This window comes from Papaver somniferum, chromosome 7 (genome assembly GCF_003573695.1).
Source record: "Papaver somniferum cultivar HN1 chromosome 7, ASM357369v1, whole genome shotgun sequence".
Taxonomy (NCBI): domain Eukaryota; kingdom Viridiplantae; phylum Streptophyta; class Magnoliopsida; order Ranunculales; family Papaveraceae; genus Papaver; species Papaver somniferum.
In genome coordinates, this window is record NC_039364.1 from 246806436 (window position 1) to 246822133 (window position 15698).

The 15698-nt window shown below is 36.4% G+C and overlaps 1 protein-coding gene and 1 long non-coding RNA gene across 2 annotated transcripts; both read left to right on the forward strand.

Moving 5' to 3' along the window:
- Positions 1 to 1079: 1079 nt before the first annotated feature.
- Positions 1080 to 4565, forward strand: LOC113300062 (serine/threonine-protein kinase STY13-like). Its single transcript, XM_026549213.1, has 6 exons — positions 1080 to 1696; positions 2503 to 2624; positions 3072 to 3268; positions 3421 to 3595; positions 3721 to 3855; positions 3947 to 4565. The coding sequence occupies exons 1-6, from the start codon at positions 1381 to 1383 to the stop codon at positions 4151 to 4153; spliced, it is 1152 nt and encodes a 383-aa protein (XP_026404998.1). The 5' UTR covers positions 1080 to 1380; the 3' UTR covers positions 4154 to 4565.
- A 6524-nt stretch (positions 4566 to 11089) lies between these two features.
- LOC113300063 lies at positions 11090 to 13989 on the forward strand. The gene is made up of 4 exons (XR_003335391.1): positions 11090 to 11994; positions 12077 to 13388; positions 13467 to 13572; positions 13663 to 13989. It is a non-coding gene; the product is annotated as an uncharacterized LOC113300063 (long non-coding RNA).
- Positions 13990 to 15698: the final 1709 nt, after the last annotated feature.

Sequence of the window (15698 nt, forward strand, 5' to 3'; positions counted from 1 at the left end):
TGTTGTAAGGTAGCAGATGATGGTGATTTTAGGGTTTGAGGATTATGGTGGGTGGGAGATTCAACCCCTTTTTGTAGATTATGTTCTAGAAGATTTAGATGATTAGGAGCTTTTTGTAAAGCAGATGTTGATGGTTTTGAAGTATCAACAGGTGAAGAAGATGTCGATGAAATCGAAGAAGTGGTGTTGCTTTTAACGAGAGAAACATGGGGGAGAGGAGTAATAGAAGGTTCAGTCGGGAAATGATTATCTTCTCTCGGATGAAGAGAAAAAAATGGGTAGACGTGCTTCTTTTCAGGCGTGATTTGCATGGATGTCAGAGGTGGTGATGGTATAGGATGTTGTGGTGGTTGTCGTTGATTGGTTGAAGGATTCGGTTGCTGATTTTCCATTGGATATAGAAAAAAAATGATTTAAAAAAACGAAGGGAAAAAAGACAAAGTTTGTGGATCAAAATCCCAGGAATTCGAGCTCAATAATCTGCTTGTAAATGTAGAACCCATTAGCATTATCGTCCTTATACTTTAAGATGAGTACCAATTCTCAGAGTACACAATTTCTCAAGAAAAAATTATACGAGTAAACATGCGAATTTTCAATCTTGACTTTAGTCAAACTCAAACGGCCCAATTTTTCTCTTCCAAAGTTTTTTCTCGTAAAAACTAGTTCAGGTATGTGTCGAGTGCCCATATTTACGGGTCTGTGTCAATGCAACCGGATTCAATTCTAAGATAATGGTCAATATTCAATGTTAACTTGACCATTCACCAAGATCCTGCCACGCAAAAAGCATCAGGCTTGAACTCTAGATTCTGGATCCGACACATCAGTCCCTCAAATCGCGGCTATTGATACACACTTCTACATTGCAATTTCGTTGTAAACTAGGGGCTCATTGTTTGATCATAATAATAATAATACAATTGATGAATAGTAGTAGCCTGTATAGTAGGGTTAGACTTATTTGCAGGTGGGAAGAAATCTTAAATACGAATCTAATTCTAGTCTAAGAAAAAAGAAAACGCTTTTTAGAAGTTCCCACATGTTTCCAATTTCAACGGAAGTTAAGAAGGACAGAGTGAGAAAGAGAGAGAAAGAAAGAAAGAGGTACATTGACCGTGAACCTCATTACTCATCAAAACCTTTCTCTCTCCGCTTGCTTTGTATAGAGAGAAGTGGGTCAGAGAACAGACGTCGTGTTCAGGCAATCCATGTGCTTACATAGAAGTTAGAGACGCAGAAACAAGAAGAAGAAGAAGAAGAAGAAGAAATACAGAAAGAAACAGGGGAAAGAAACCAGTGATACCAACAGTGAACAGTGGTATTAGTTTTTGAGTTGAAATTAGTAGAGAAAGAGACATTGAAGAAGAAGTTAGAAAAATGAAGGAATCAGGGGGAGGAGATGGATTTGTAAGAGCAGATCAAATTGATCTAAAGAGTTTAGATGAACAATTGGAGAGACATTTAAACAGAGTAAGAACTATGGAAAATAGAAGAGATGATCAAGGAGTAGGATCAATAGGAGGATTAGGATTAGGAGGAGGAGGGCAGAGAAGAAATAGCAGTTTCAATGAAAGGGTGACTGCTAAAGAAGAATGGGAAATTGATCCTTCAAAACTACTTATTAAAACTGTTATTGCTAGAGGTACTTTTGGTACTGTCCATAGAGGTGTTTATGATGGCCAAGATGTTGCAGGTAACACTACAAAACTCCATTGACTACACTCCCCAAAAAATCAAAAATAATAATTTATCTTGATATATTTATGATATTCATATGCTTTGCATCATAATTTGTTCTGTGGGGGTTCCTTTGAATTGTGGGGTTATGAAGTTGTATGATACATGATTTCTGAAGTAGTGATTCAGGGTTTTCCCTTTGCTCCATGGGTAAATTGTGTCCCATGAATGTAGTTAGTTCTTCATTTTATGAACTGTAATCTGCTGGTAAAAAAAAAAGAATTAGATTTGAAAAGTTACATGATTTTATATCATTTAATAGTTTTTACCATTCTCAGTTTTGAAATGGGGTTAATCGAGCATCATTTTCTTACTGAATATTGTTTTATTAATGCCTTTTTTCTTCTTACTTAGGCTGGCCTTGTTATTCAAACTTGATATAACCTGTGATTCACGGGTATACTGGTTGATAATACAAGTAGATTTTACTTTCCGTGATATCAGTGATTTGACATTTTTTTCTTCTTCTTGAACTTTCATGTGATCTCAACTATCTATCCCTTTTCCTTTTCCTTTTTATCCATATTATCTTGGGCGATCTTTTACTTTTTACCCCTTTTTTTATTTGTCCAATTAATATTCAATTGATTAAGATAGTATTGGTAGCATAGCAGTTGTAATTGATTGTTTTTGGACAATAGATTATTTGTACTTTTGTTTCCAAACTAGACTGCACTGGAGCTAATGCATGATTAAAAAAGCTTAGATGTAGTTTCAACTTCGCCAATTGTTGACGTCTTTTTTCTTTTTTCTCGCCTTCAGTTAAACTGCTTGATTGGGGAGAAGAAGGCCATAGAACAGAAGCTGAAATTACATCACTTAGGGCAGCATTTTCACAAGAAGTAGCTGTCTGGCATAAACTCGATCACCCTAATGTGACTAAGGTAGCATGTTCATCTTCTAATTTTTTTTTTCATCTTCTACTTTTTTTTTGATCGGCATGTTCGTCTTCTACTTACTAGGGGTTCTTTATGTACATCCATAAACTCGGTTTGAATTAGCATTCATCTGTATATTTTATCATGTTGTAAAGCCTTTTCCTTCAGCTCAGAACCATTAGTAATTCTAGCTTTTCGAGCTATCCGATGTTGTTTCGCCCAACTGGGTGACACGGCGCCATTAAACTTTTTGCTTACACTTTTGCTATCCCTGGATAACTTGTTCAACTCGGACAATTTCGGATATTAGAAAGTTAAGGTGCAAACGACGAGCACTTTATTCAACCGATTGTTGGTTTACAGCACTTGCACATCTTTGAATGAGTTTCTAAAAACTTGGGGGTCTTCTCGTCCAGATACTGATCCTAACATATGTTGAACCCCCTTTTACAGTTTATAGGGGCTATGATGGGCCACGGAGAACTGAACATACAGACAGATAGTGGTCAAATTGGCATGCCAAGTAATATCTGTTGTGTGGTTGTTGAATATCTTGCCGGGGGTGCGCTTAAGACTTACCTTATAAAGAATCGAAGAAGAAAATTGGCTTTCAAAGTTGTCGTCCAACTGGCACTGGATCTTGCAAGAGGGTTGAACTCATTCCATACTATTTTTAGTCTTTTTTTAATCTTGCATTGTTCTTTTTAAATCAGTTAATTTCTCAAATACTATTCTTTTGGGCAAGAACAGTCTTTGACCTGTGAATTGTTTGTTAATTAGCAAGTCTTCATTCGCTTTCTAGGTTGAGTTATCTCCACTCCCAGAAGGTTGTTCACAGAGATGTGAAAACAGAAAACATGCTTTTGGACAAGACCCGCACAGTAAAAATTGCTGACTTTGGGGTTGCTCGTGTTGAAGCTCAAAACCCGAATGATATGACTGGCGAGACCGGGACCTTAGGCTACATGGCTCCTGAGGTAAGCTGTCCAGCTCATAATGAAATTTTACTACGGTACTTCATGAGAGTTCATCTTCTTTTTGAAGTTTTTGTCCTTGTTATAGAAATTAGCTTTTGCTCACTTGGGTTACTGGGCAATCACAGGTCCTTAATGGAAACCCTTATAACAGGAAATGCGATGTCTATAGTTTCGGTATCTGCTTGTGGGAGATATATTGTTGTGACATGCCATATCCTGATCTCAGTTTCTCGGAAGTGACATCAGCTGTTGTCCGCCAGGTAACAATATTATGTCCTAAAGTCATCTCAAATATACTCTGTATTTCACTATCAAGTGGCTAACACTCATCCAAATGAACTAATACTGTAGAATTTGAGGCCGGAGATACCACGATGTTGTCCAAGTTCGATTGCAAATGTAATGAAGAGATGTTGGGATGCAAATCCTGATAAACGACCAGAGATGGATGAGGTGGTTTCCTTGTTGGAGGCCATTGACACGTCAAAAGGTGGAGGTATGATCCCTCCTGATCAGCAGCAGAATTGCTTCTGTTTCCGTAAGAGTCGAGGGCCTTGAAGAAGTGGTCATTTCTTCATTAAAATGGGTGGTACTCAGAATATATATTTATATATACAGCTAATACGGAGATAGCTAGGTTAGAGATCTGTACTTGATGAACGTGGAGCTTTGCCTTTGACAGATGATGAGGTAGTATTGTGGGACTAGGGGAAAATTAGGTGGAGAACTGAGCAAGTTGTTTATCCCTTCATTTAAAACCATTGTAACGTGTCTTCCTTTTCTTCCTTTGGAATGTGTTACAAATGTGAGTTGCCGATTAGCTTGGTACTTACAAGTGACATGTATGAAGATGAAGAAGTAATCTGACTCGCATATTTTGTTGACACTTTTCTCTGCCATGTTTGCAGTCGCTTGACTTTCTTGTTTTGGGCTTTTAATTCAATTTATCTATTCTAATGTGTGAAGGCAACTTTCTTTAGTTATCTGGAGCAGGGCACCTCCCTTTATTGAGTGCAAGAGTATTTTGTTTTCAACATGCAAGTGGTACACTCATTGTGCCCGCAGTTGATCTAGGCCTGACGATATTTCCTCTTAGAGTACAGCCAGTTGGGATGCTAAAGTTTAACACTTGATCATAAATAGTGCGTAGGTTCTCATCTGCAACGGGTGCGTGGAAATTGGTATTGAATTGATATCTTTCATCTACAATTGGTGCGTTCAGGGTTACTCTTTTAATACAATTTCGTATAACTGTGATGCTGTAAGGCCAAGCACTGTGGTGCCCCATTTCCCTACCCTATCCCCAGATTTGATCCGCTCCCATTTCCCTACCCTATCCCTCAGATTTGATCCGCCTTGTAGGGAAGGCAAATTACACGGAAAATCCTTTTACGGAAACTCGGTTTCTGTAGAAAAAGTCCTTTTATGGAAACTGAGTATCCGTATGATTTAATATGGATACTGTTTGAGATTTTTTTTTTACTCTTGGTTTTCACTTTTAACTCTTTTATTTCCACTAAAACTCTTTATTTCCAATTATATCTCCATTTTTTTCTCTTCAAATTTGTTTTACGCATAATAAATATTTATCTAAACCCGTAAAAATAAAATTTGGAAAAAAAAAATATGCGGAAACTGAGTTTCCATTTGGCACTATTCATATAGAAACTTAGTTTCCCTACAGTGTAGGGAAGGGATGAAAGGGCACCATAGGGAGGATGCCTTGTGACCCATATCCCTTCCCTACATTTGAGGGATAGGGAAGGGATGCCATGCACCATAGTGCTTGGCCTAGTGAGATAATTGTATTTTGAATTTTTCTTTGGAAACTCTAAGAATTTAGCTTTGTTTTCTCATTTTGTTTCATTCGCCCTTTTTGAGTCAAAAAATAATTTGGGCATTCGTTTTTTCATCCCTGAAAACTAATGTACGGCCCAATATGAGAGTCAGACGATTTTTTTAAGGTGTTGACCAAACAAGCCCTAGGCTTTATTTTTTTTTATTTTTTTTTAATAAAAATGAAAATTTCCATTGAATATATACTGAACTACATCGTCTTTCTCCAGAAATTAGTGAAGATAACCATTCTTGTAAATTCTCCAACCTAAATATAGAATTCTTACCTAGCCTAGTATCTTTGGCTAAAAGATTTGCCACCTCATTAGTTTTTCTCGGAACATAACAACATTTTCATTTATTAAACTGCCTAAATTTTTTTAAATAGTAATAAATTATACTATTTGTTGTCCATTTTACTGAACTTTGTTTGCCATTAATATCATTCACCACATTAACACAGTCTTCTTCCAGCCGAAGATTGATGACTTGATTTGCAACTGCCCATTTGATTCCTTCAAACGAAGCTTGTGTCTCGCTGCATCTTGAGCTATTTCCGAAATGCAACATGCTGCTCTCCAATTCCCTGCATCATCAACAAGAATTAGTCATGTTCCCATAAGCTTAGTATCTTAACTTTTGTAAAAGTTTCAGGAGGCCTTTTCCAAGGTGTATGCACCCTAGCTATAGATCCTTGATGATTTCTAATCAACTGGTTACTATTACTAGTAACCCAATCTTGTCTACTCAGTTTAGTCAGATTGACTACAATTACACATGTTCACTTGAGCATTATCAGACACAACAGCGTACAATGCAGCTTCCAGATATTCCATAATGTAAAAGTTGTTATTTCCACCATATCACTATTAGCTTCTGTAGAGATACTACTAGCTGCAAACCAGCTAGCAATCCAAACATTAAGTTTCATGCATGAGCACAAACCTGCAATATTAATGTTCATAGCATGCCAAATAACTTTAGTATTATCATATTAATGTTCATAGCATGCCAAATAGCTTTAGTATTATCACAGCCAATTAACATATGTTGTAAATTTTCAGTTTCCCTATCATAAAAGGAACAATTAGGATTAGTATCAGCTATATGTCTAGCAAATCTTCCTTTAACAAGTAAACAACCTTAGACACATTTCCATAAGAAGTGTAGAAGTGTAGAATCCTAGGGGTAAACAAGCTTTTCAAAATTTAATCCAATGAAAATTAGTAACCCTCGATACCGACATTTCAATTAGTGGAGTGAAAAAACGAGGGTACCCAAATATACCACAATCTTAAACTTTTTCACATGTAAGTCCTCTTACTGAAAGTGATTGTCTATGGACTGAGTCGAGACAATAAAACGAATCGATATTCACACTTTGTGTCATCGTCTATGGATACGAGATCGAGACAATACAACAATTAAAGTGTGATTACTTGATAATAGGTTCAGACATAACCAAACTCTATAGGATCACTATCAAGTAATACGGAGTTAACGTTTGTGTAATTTACTTTAAATTATAATAACAACAATTATAATTGCGGAAAATAAAAGTAAATGACACAGCAAGATTTTGTTAACGAGGAAATCGCAAATGCAGAAAAACTCCAGGACCTAGTCCAGAATTGGATACTCTCATAATTAAGCCGCTATACAAAATCAAACCAACTTCGTATAGTTGAGACCAAGCAACTAAACTTATAGTTCACCTAGTTTCTTCAGTATCCCTGCGCTTCCGACATTCAATAAGTACACGCACTGGAACAATTCCTTTGATTCGTATTCCAAACAGTATAGGAACAACAAATCTGTTCGTTAACGACTCTATTCAATCTCAGTGATATGAGTTAGACAAACTCCTTTGTTGGGTTTAGATTTATCTATCCAACAACTACCAAAGTAGCAGAGTTTAGATTTTGCAATCACTACGGGAAAAATAGTAATCTACAACTGTAGATTGACAACTCGTAATTTTAAAGTCGTAAAAGATAGCATGTTTTACAACTTTTTCCAATGAAAAAGTTGTCAAAGTAAAAACCGTCCAACTCTTAGGACCAAAGAGGTCCAAAGAGTAGTGACGAGATTTAAAAACCACAACTTTTTGTGTGAAAAGGGTTGCAGAGAGAAGTCACCACCTTTAGATTTTACAACTCATATCTTAAAGGTAGTGAATAACTATATAACAACACGCATAAGGGTTGTTGTAGATAAAAAAAAAAATTAAAAAATATTCTTTGAGAGATTCGAACCCAAGCTTATTGTGTGTTAGTACAAGTCAGCAACCATCCTTCCAGCTTCTCAATATTGGTATATTTGTGCTTTTTTTTCTGATCAATATTCACAACCTGTACAAGGGTTGTAAAATGAAAAATTGACTTTGAAAAAAAAAATGAGGCTAAGGTGAATCCAACCTGAACCTCCTTTGTCTTAGACTGGGATACCAACCACCCTTCCACTTTTACATGTCTGGTTATATTTTACATTTATTTTTATAAAAAAGTGATAAGGAAAAAAAATGTTAAAGAAAAAGAATAAATGAACGATTATGCTGTAAATTGATGGTTATGATGGGAGATTCAAAAGATAAGAACAAAAAGATAAACAGACATTCTACAACCCCCTTTAAGAGTTGTCGTAGAGTTATAAACACTTCTGCTAATTTTTTCTCACTTTTACTAAATTTTATTCACTTCTGCTAAAAGATTTTCCACTTCTGCTAAATTTTTCTCACTTCTGCTAAAAATTATTATGGTATCCGGTTCTGCTAAATTTTTCTCACTTATGCTAAATTTTTCTCACTTTTGCTAAAAACTATGTTCTCTAACACCCCCACTAAATTCTATAAATCCATGCCTTTTGAGATTGGGTAGAAATATCCAAAAGAGGGTTTGTTTAAAGCTAGAAATGACACATCATCTCCGCCTTTAAATAGATGGATTCATCGTTCTTACCAAGTTTCCGACTTATAGTAGTCCACTCACGGCCAAGTTTCGATCTCAGAGCCAGGGTATCCATACAATATGCCAGAATAGGGTTTGTTTAAGGTTTCAAGGAATATTCCGAATGAATCTTACCTGTAAATGGATGTATTCGTCGTTCTTACGAAGTTTCCGACTTAGAGTAGTCCATTCACGGCAATGTATCGATCTCGGAGCCAGGGTATGCGTACAATATGCCAGAATATGGTTTGTTTAAGGTTTCAGGGAATATTCCGAAGGAATCTTACCTGTAAATGGATGTATTCATCGTTCTTATCAAGTTTCCGACTTAGAGTAGTCCACTCACGGCCAGGTTTCGATCTCGGAGCCAGGGTATGCGTACAATATGCCAGAATATGGTTTGTTTAAGGTTTCAGGGAATATTCCGAAGGAATCTTACCTGTAAATGGATGTATTCATCGTTCTTATGAAGTTTTCGACTTAGAGTAGTCCACACACGACCAGGTTTCGATCTCGGAGCCAGGGTATGCGTACAATATGCCATAATATGGTTTGTTTAAGGTTTCAGGGAATATTCCGAAGGAATCTTACTTGTAAATGGATGTATTCATCGTTCTTACGAAGTTTCCGACTTAAAGTAGTCCGCTCACGACCAGGTTTCGATCTCGGAGCCAGGGTATGCGTACAATATGCCAGAATATGGTTTGTTTAAGGTTTTAGGGAATATTCCGAAGGGATCTTGCCTGTAAATGGATGTATTCATCGTTCTTACGAAGTTTCCGACTTAGAGTAGTCCACTCACGGCCAGGTTTCGATCTCGGAGCCAGGGTATGCGTAGAATATGCCAGAATATGGTTTGTTTAAGGTTTCAGGGAATATTCCGAAGGAATCTTACCTGTAAATGGATGTATTCATCGTTCTTATGAAGTTTCCGACTTAGAGTAGTCCACACACGACCAGGTTTCGATCTCGGAGCCAGGGTATGTGTACAATATGCCATAATATGGTTTGTTTAAGGTTTTAGGGAATATTCCAAAGGAATCTTACCTATAAATGAATGTATTCATCGTTCTTATGAAGTTTGAAGTCAGAACCCTCTAAGAGCTTCTTGGTTCATAGTTTGTATGACTTTATATCACATTTGAAGTTCGAATCGACACTGAGCTTCATATTTATCGATTTCAGTGATGTATCATGCTCATTTTGAAGTAAAACCCTCCAAGCTTCTTGGTTCATAGTTTGTATGGCGTTATGCCACATTTGAAGTTCGAATTGACACTAAGCTTCATATTTATCCATTCCGATGATTTATCATGCTCAGTTTGAAGTCAGAGTACCCTCCAAAAGCTTCTTGGTTCATAGTTTGTATGGCTTTATACCACATTTGAAATTCGAATTGACACTGAGCTTCATATTTATTGATTCCGGTGATGTATCATCCTCAGTTTGAAGCTAGAACCCTCCAAGAGCTTCTTGGTTCATAGTTTGTATGGATTTAAACCACATTTGAAGTTCGAATTGACACTGAGCTTCATATTTATCGATTCCGGTGATGTATCATCCTCAGTTTGAAGTTAGAACCCTCTAAGAGCTTCTTGGTTCATAGTTTGTATGGCGTTATACCACATTAGAAGTTCGAATCGACACTAAGCTTCATATTTATCCATTACGATGATGTATGATGCTCAGTTTGAAGTCGGAACCCTCCAAGAGCTTATTGGTTCATAAATTGTATGACTTTATACCACATTTGAAGTTCGAATTGACACTGAGCTTCATATTTATCGATTCCGGTGATGTATCATGCTCAGTTTGAAGTTAGAACCTTCCAGGAGCTTCTCGGTTCATAGTTTGTATGGGGTTATACCACATTTGAAGTTAGAATCGGCACTAAGCTTCATATTTATCGATTTCAATGATGTCTCCTGCTAAGTTTGACGTCAGAACCCTCCCGAAGCTTCTTGGTTCACAGTCTGTATGTCATTATACCACATATGAAGTTCGAATCAACATTGAGCTTCATATTTATCGATTTGGATGATGTATCATGCTAAGTTTGAAGTCAGAACCCTCCCGGAGATTCTTGGCTCATAGTTTGTATGTTGTTATACCACATTTGAAGTTCGAATCAACACTGAGCTTCATATTTATCGATTTTGATGATGTGTCCAGCTAAGTTTGAAGTCAGAACCATCCTGAATTTCGTGGTCCATCTCTAGTAATCTTATAACCTGAGTTTACCACTGTGAACTAAAGATACTTCATGACCTGTATGACTTGTAAAATTACTTCATGACCTATGCGACTAGTCGAAATTCAAAGTGGAAGCACAAAAGAGAAAGCACAAAAACACAAAGAGAAAGCACAAAGAAACATACCAATTATCGAATTCATTTTTCATTTCCCGATTCATTCTTATACATTTTTTAGATTTTTTTATATCAGAATGTCGATAACAATGTCATAAATTTATTAATATTTTTTTTGGATTTTTTTCATGTCGAAGGTTGATAATTATACCAAAAACATGAGTTCCTATTAACATAAAGAGAAAGCACAAAGAAAACACACTTGCCTTGATCCGTATGACACTCTTAACTTAAATCTATACCGTCCAAATATTTTCATAATCCGTATGACCCCATCTTATCCGTTCAAATTCTTTTAGATGAAATGATTTTTTTTTTCTCTCACTTATCTTCATTCACTCACTTTTCTCTCTCTCTCATCTTCCCCTTCCTCAGAAAGAAAAACCCTAACTCAAGCTGCGCCTCCCTTAGAAAAAAAAACCCTCACTCAAGATTTGTTTAACCAGTGATTTAACAAAGGAATCAGTTTCAGTATGAAGCAAATCAGAAATCCTACATCTGAAGAAACGAAACCAAATCTCAAATTCAGAGAAGAAAGAAAAGAAGCCATGGCGGCTCCATAACTCAGAGAAATCGAGAAGATGAAGATTAATCTGCTACTGTGGGTCTGGTTATTTTGAGATGCAAGAGACGAAGAAAAGACGATGGAAATTGCTAGAGAGACCAGTCTTTCTGTTGATGAAGAAATCAGATCGAGATGAAATTGGTTCGAATGAATTGCAAGAGCTGAAAGAACACAACCAAACTCTTCACTGATTTGAACCCTAACTTGGTCGTTATCATCTTCACTGAAATCTGGGTAACTGCCCATACGACCAACACACTAAAACCCCTATAAATCTGTTTCCTTCGCTGCTGTATCTCTCAGACAAACCCATTCCGGATCTGGGTTTAGAAATCCCCAAATTGATTGGAATCTCTGGCTCAAACACCCATCAATTCCATCCAGCAAACTCATTATCAATATCAAATCCACCTTCAGCTGCCTTGTCAAACCTTAGTTCTCTCAAGAACAACGAATTCCAGTTTGATTTCATCGATTCATAAATTTATTTTGCGTGTGTGTTTGAAGATTAAATTTTTTTTAAAAAAATATTTAAGGGTTCGTGAAATGGGGGTGTTGGAGGGTGAGAGTGGCGGTTCATCACCGTCTATGTCAATGGTGAAGAAGAAGCTTGGTGTTACAAATCCAATTTCAATTGCTGGTCCGACTGAATCTGATTTGCAGAGAAGCTTAGAATTGGAGAAGGTATGAGCTTGTGGGGATTTCGGATTTGTTTTGTTTTGTTTGTTGTGTTTTTAATTTTGTTTGTTTGATTATTTTTGTGAAGTTTTTGGTTGATTCTGGATTATACGAAAGTAAAGAAGAAGCTGCTCAAAGAGAAGAGATTCTGAGTCAGATCAATCAGTTGTGGATTTAGTTGTTAATTCGGGACCTTCGTAGTTGAGCTTCTGGATCTTTATCATTGGATGGATTTATTGTTATTAACAAGTGTTTGGGGCTTCAATTTTATCTGTGATTTTGTTGTTAGTAAAATGTGTGGTTGATTTTGATGTTTCATATGGTTTTGATGTTAAATTGATAATGTTGAAATCTCTCAGTTAGATTAGCATTGTTGGGGACAAGTGATTGGGATTTATTGTTATCCCAACCACTTTGGTCTAAGGTCTATTGCAAATGGGTACAAATTACATTGTTAAAGATTGAATTAATAACTATGCACGACTGTAGTAGTGCCTTTAGCCTCAGATGGTGTATTTTCTGTAGTAGTGCTCGGTGGTGTTCTAGTTTCCATGTATGTATGGCCATCGTATTGGATAAAATGAGGTAAGGCACTACATTTCTATTGGATTGATCTTTGAAAGCCGTGGTGTTGGTTAGCTAGTATTTGGTCGGGTCATGGATTGTTTGGATTTTAGTTTGGTTACTTACAGTTGATCCTAACATGATTCTATGGATAGTAAATGTACATTTGTTTCAAGTCGAAACTTTCATTTGTTTTCAATGATTTTCAAAGGGTGTGCATCAAAATGTTTACCACATGGACTTGGGTACTGTTGACTTTAAAGCAAGTACTCCTGCCAACACCTGACTATGCACGAATAGTTTCTTGATTACTGGATGTGGGTTTTTATAATCTTGTGTTTCATGCTACTGCTGATACATAGTGTACAAACCATTGCTTTATAGCTTATACATTTAGTGGCGATACCGTTAAGTACTTGTTTCATATAGTGGATTAATGGGATATATAAAAGTGCATTCTTTTATTTACATAATAGTGTTTTGTTATTGCCTTTTTAATTTATTTGCAATGTGTTAGTCAGGGGAGAAATAAGAAGAAGAATTGGTTTGAAATTTATTTATTTTTACTTCTCTTTTATTATTACAAGTCAGTTGATGCTTTTGTTTGGTTGCAATGAAACTGCAGGTGCGTTGCAGTGAGGTTGATGGAGATTGCAAGGGGTCTGATGTTGATACTGGGAGCTCGTGATGATTGCAGGTTAGGCTTGTTAGCTGAGCTTGAGTTGACATGAAATTGGAACTGTATGAATGAATGGATTGTAGTGGAGATGCAGAGATGAAGTTGTAGGGAAATTGCAGATGCCGGTGGTCACAATGGCTGCGACAATGTGTTTGAGGTAAAGCTGAATATGCTCTCATAACACTTCATAGATACACACAATACCTCCTCTCATGAGTATGAATTATTTTTGCAGGACTTGATTGATTTCTGTAAAGACACTGGACTGCAGTCAAGTACGACTGCCACAAGAAATTCAATTATTAAGATGATCGGCTCATTGTTTAACTTAGTTGCCCCAGGTGATCATTTTTTTTCATGTCTTGTTATGATGTACAGTTTGTGATTATTAATATTTGCGTCGTTTTATCTTTTATCTGTTTTTGTGGCAGATATCAAAGGGTTTATGTCTTATGTGAGCACTCGAGGCAGAGTATGAAAACAATCCATTCGAGGTATATAAGCTCATTGCTTAACTGTGTTTTTTGCGCTTCATCCTCTTGCGCTTATTTTTTTCGTCTTGCAACACCCACAGTAAGATTCCAAGGGTTAAGAGATGATTTTTGAAGGTGAGAGAGAATAGCTAGAGGGGTTTTACTGAACCAGAAGTGTTATTAGATTATTTTTTTCAGTGTTGAAGTTCTGTAAAACTGATCTTCTGTAGTAACAAACAATAGTGATTATAATTGGAAATCTGATCTTGTTTCATGGTTATTTAAGTATTACAGATTTAATTTTGTATTTAAATTCTCAACTTTTTTTTTTTTCAAATCGAATATGTAACACAACTCATAATTAGAGTTGTCAAAGTAAGTGACATGCAACTCTTTCCATAGTTGTCAAAGAAGTGACATACAATTCAAATCAAAGTTGTCAAAGAAGTGACATACAACTAAAGCAGAAGTTGGCAATAATATGACATACAACTCTAACCATTGTTGTCAAATTAAGTGACATACAACTCAAACAATTGTTGTCAAAGAATTCACATACAATTCTCACCGTAGTTGTCAAAGAAATTTCTACAATCTCACCGTAGTTGGCAAAGAAATTTCTACAATCCCAACAAGTGTAGTGTAGGAGTTATTTTCACAACCCATGTATGGGTTGTGTTAGGCATTAAGAGAAAATTTCGAAAGACATTGACAACTGAAAAAGCGTGGTATACAATGGAACGACAACCATGTTTACAGCTAATATTGACGAGTTGCAAAGAATTGAAGACTTTCTACAACCCCTACCCCCTGTGCAACCCATGGATATCCGTTGTCGTATATCGTATGACAACTGTTTTTTGGTGTAGTTGATCGATGTTTTTCCCGTAGTGAATCAAATATAGAATCTACCAAGATGCTATATAGTGATGCCGATCTACGCAACTAATCAATCAAATCTATCAAGGATAAATCGATTATAGTTGGGTCCCGGCCGATCAAGTTTTGTGCACACCAAAGATTATGAAACCAATAAGAAATCTTCTTTGTTTTCAAATCTGCTTAAATCTTCAATAAACACCTACACACCACAACTTGAGTCTCTTGTGATCAATCTCGCACAAAACGGAGTCTGTTAACAATGGATTATCACAAGACGTCTTTAGATCTACAAACAGTTCTAAAGATCCCGTCGACACTTCGATCTAGTTTGAGTGAATCTTATATCAGAAGAGAAGATTCTCAAGAATAAACAAACTAGGTGCAATCAAAGTTCAACAACCGTTAGTCAATCAAATCAAACCGAAAACTAATAATACTGCAATTATCTAGTTTCCCACCAACGGTACTCGTAGAGCTTCTTGATCCCACAAAAGTCTTTAAACGAGAGATCGTAAGAGATTTCGCCTAATTAGGGTACTTTCCTCTCCGAATAGACGGCTCCACCAGTAACAACACAACAAGGTAGTTTTGCTGGCTCTTAGAATAGTTTGCTCGAAATGAAAACTTAGGTATTTATAGACCAAGGAAGTTTGGACACCAAGGAATTTCCAAAACCGAATATTCTTAAGATATGCAATAAATTCCCAAATCGGTTTTTGAAAAAGCGGGGGTCTAACAACACCACCCAATATTTCGCTTAGCAATCTGTATAGACTAACTCCGAAACACTTTCTAGAGAATCAACTAGACAGTCAGACTCAATCTAGGTAAAAGTATCTCAAGGAGTTAATATCTCTCTCTTGTTTTGATTTACTCAAGCTAATAGAAATCAGCGAGTCCTAATCAAACACAAGGAATAACTTGGACGGTACCAAAGACCAATGTCCAAGGATCAATCAATGACAATCAACAACAAAGGTTGAATTATACTAATTGATGATCTAAACGCACAACCTGTATTATTTCAATTATAAAGATAAACAATATAATGCGGAAACTGAAATAACACAGACACCAGAAATTTTGTTAACGAGGAAACCGCAAATGCAGAA

Bases quoted from the DNA above. Each gene is read 5' to 3' on its own strand.
- LOC113300062 (XM_026549213.1), top strand. From the start codon at position 1,381: ATGAAGGAATCAGGGGGAGGAGATGGATTTGTAAGAGCAGATCAAATT. The intron at 2,625-3,071 runs GTAGCATGTTCA...CCCCTTTTACAG, and splicing joins ATCACCCTAATGTGACTAAG to TTTATAGGGGCTATGATGGG. The intron at 3,596-3,720 runs GTAAGCTGTCCA...GGGCAATCACAG, and splicing joins TAGGCTACATGGCTCCTGAG to GTCCTTAATGGAAACCCTTA.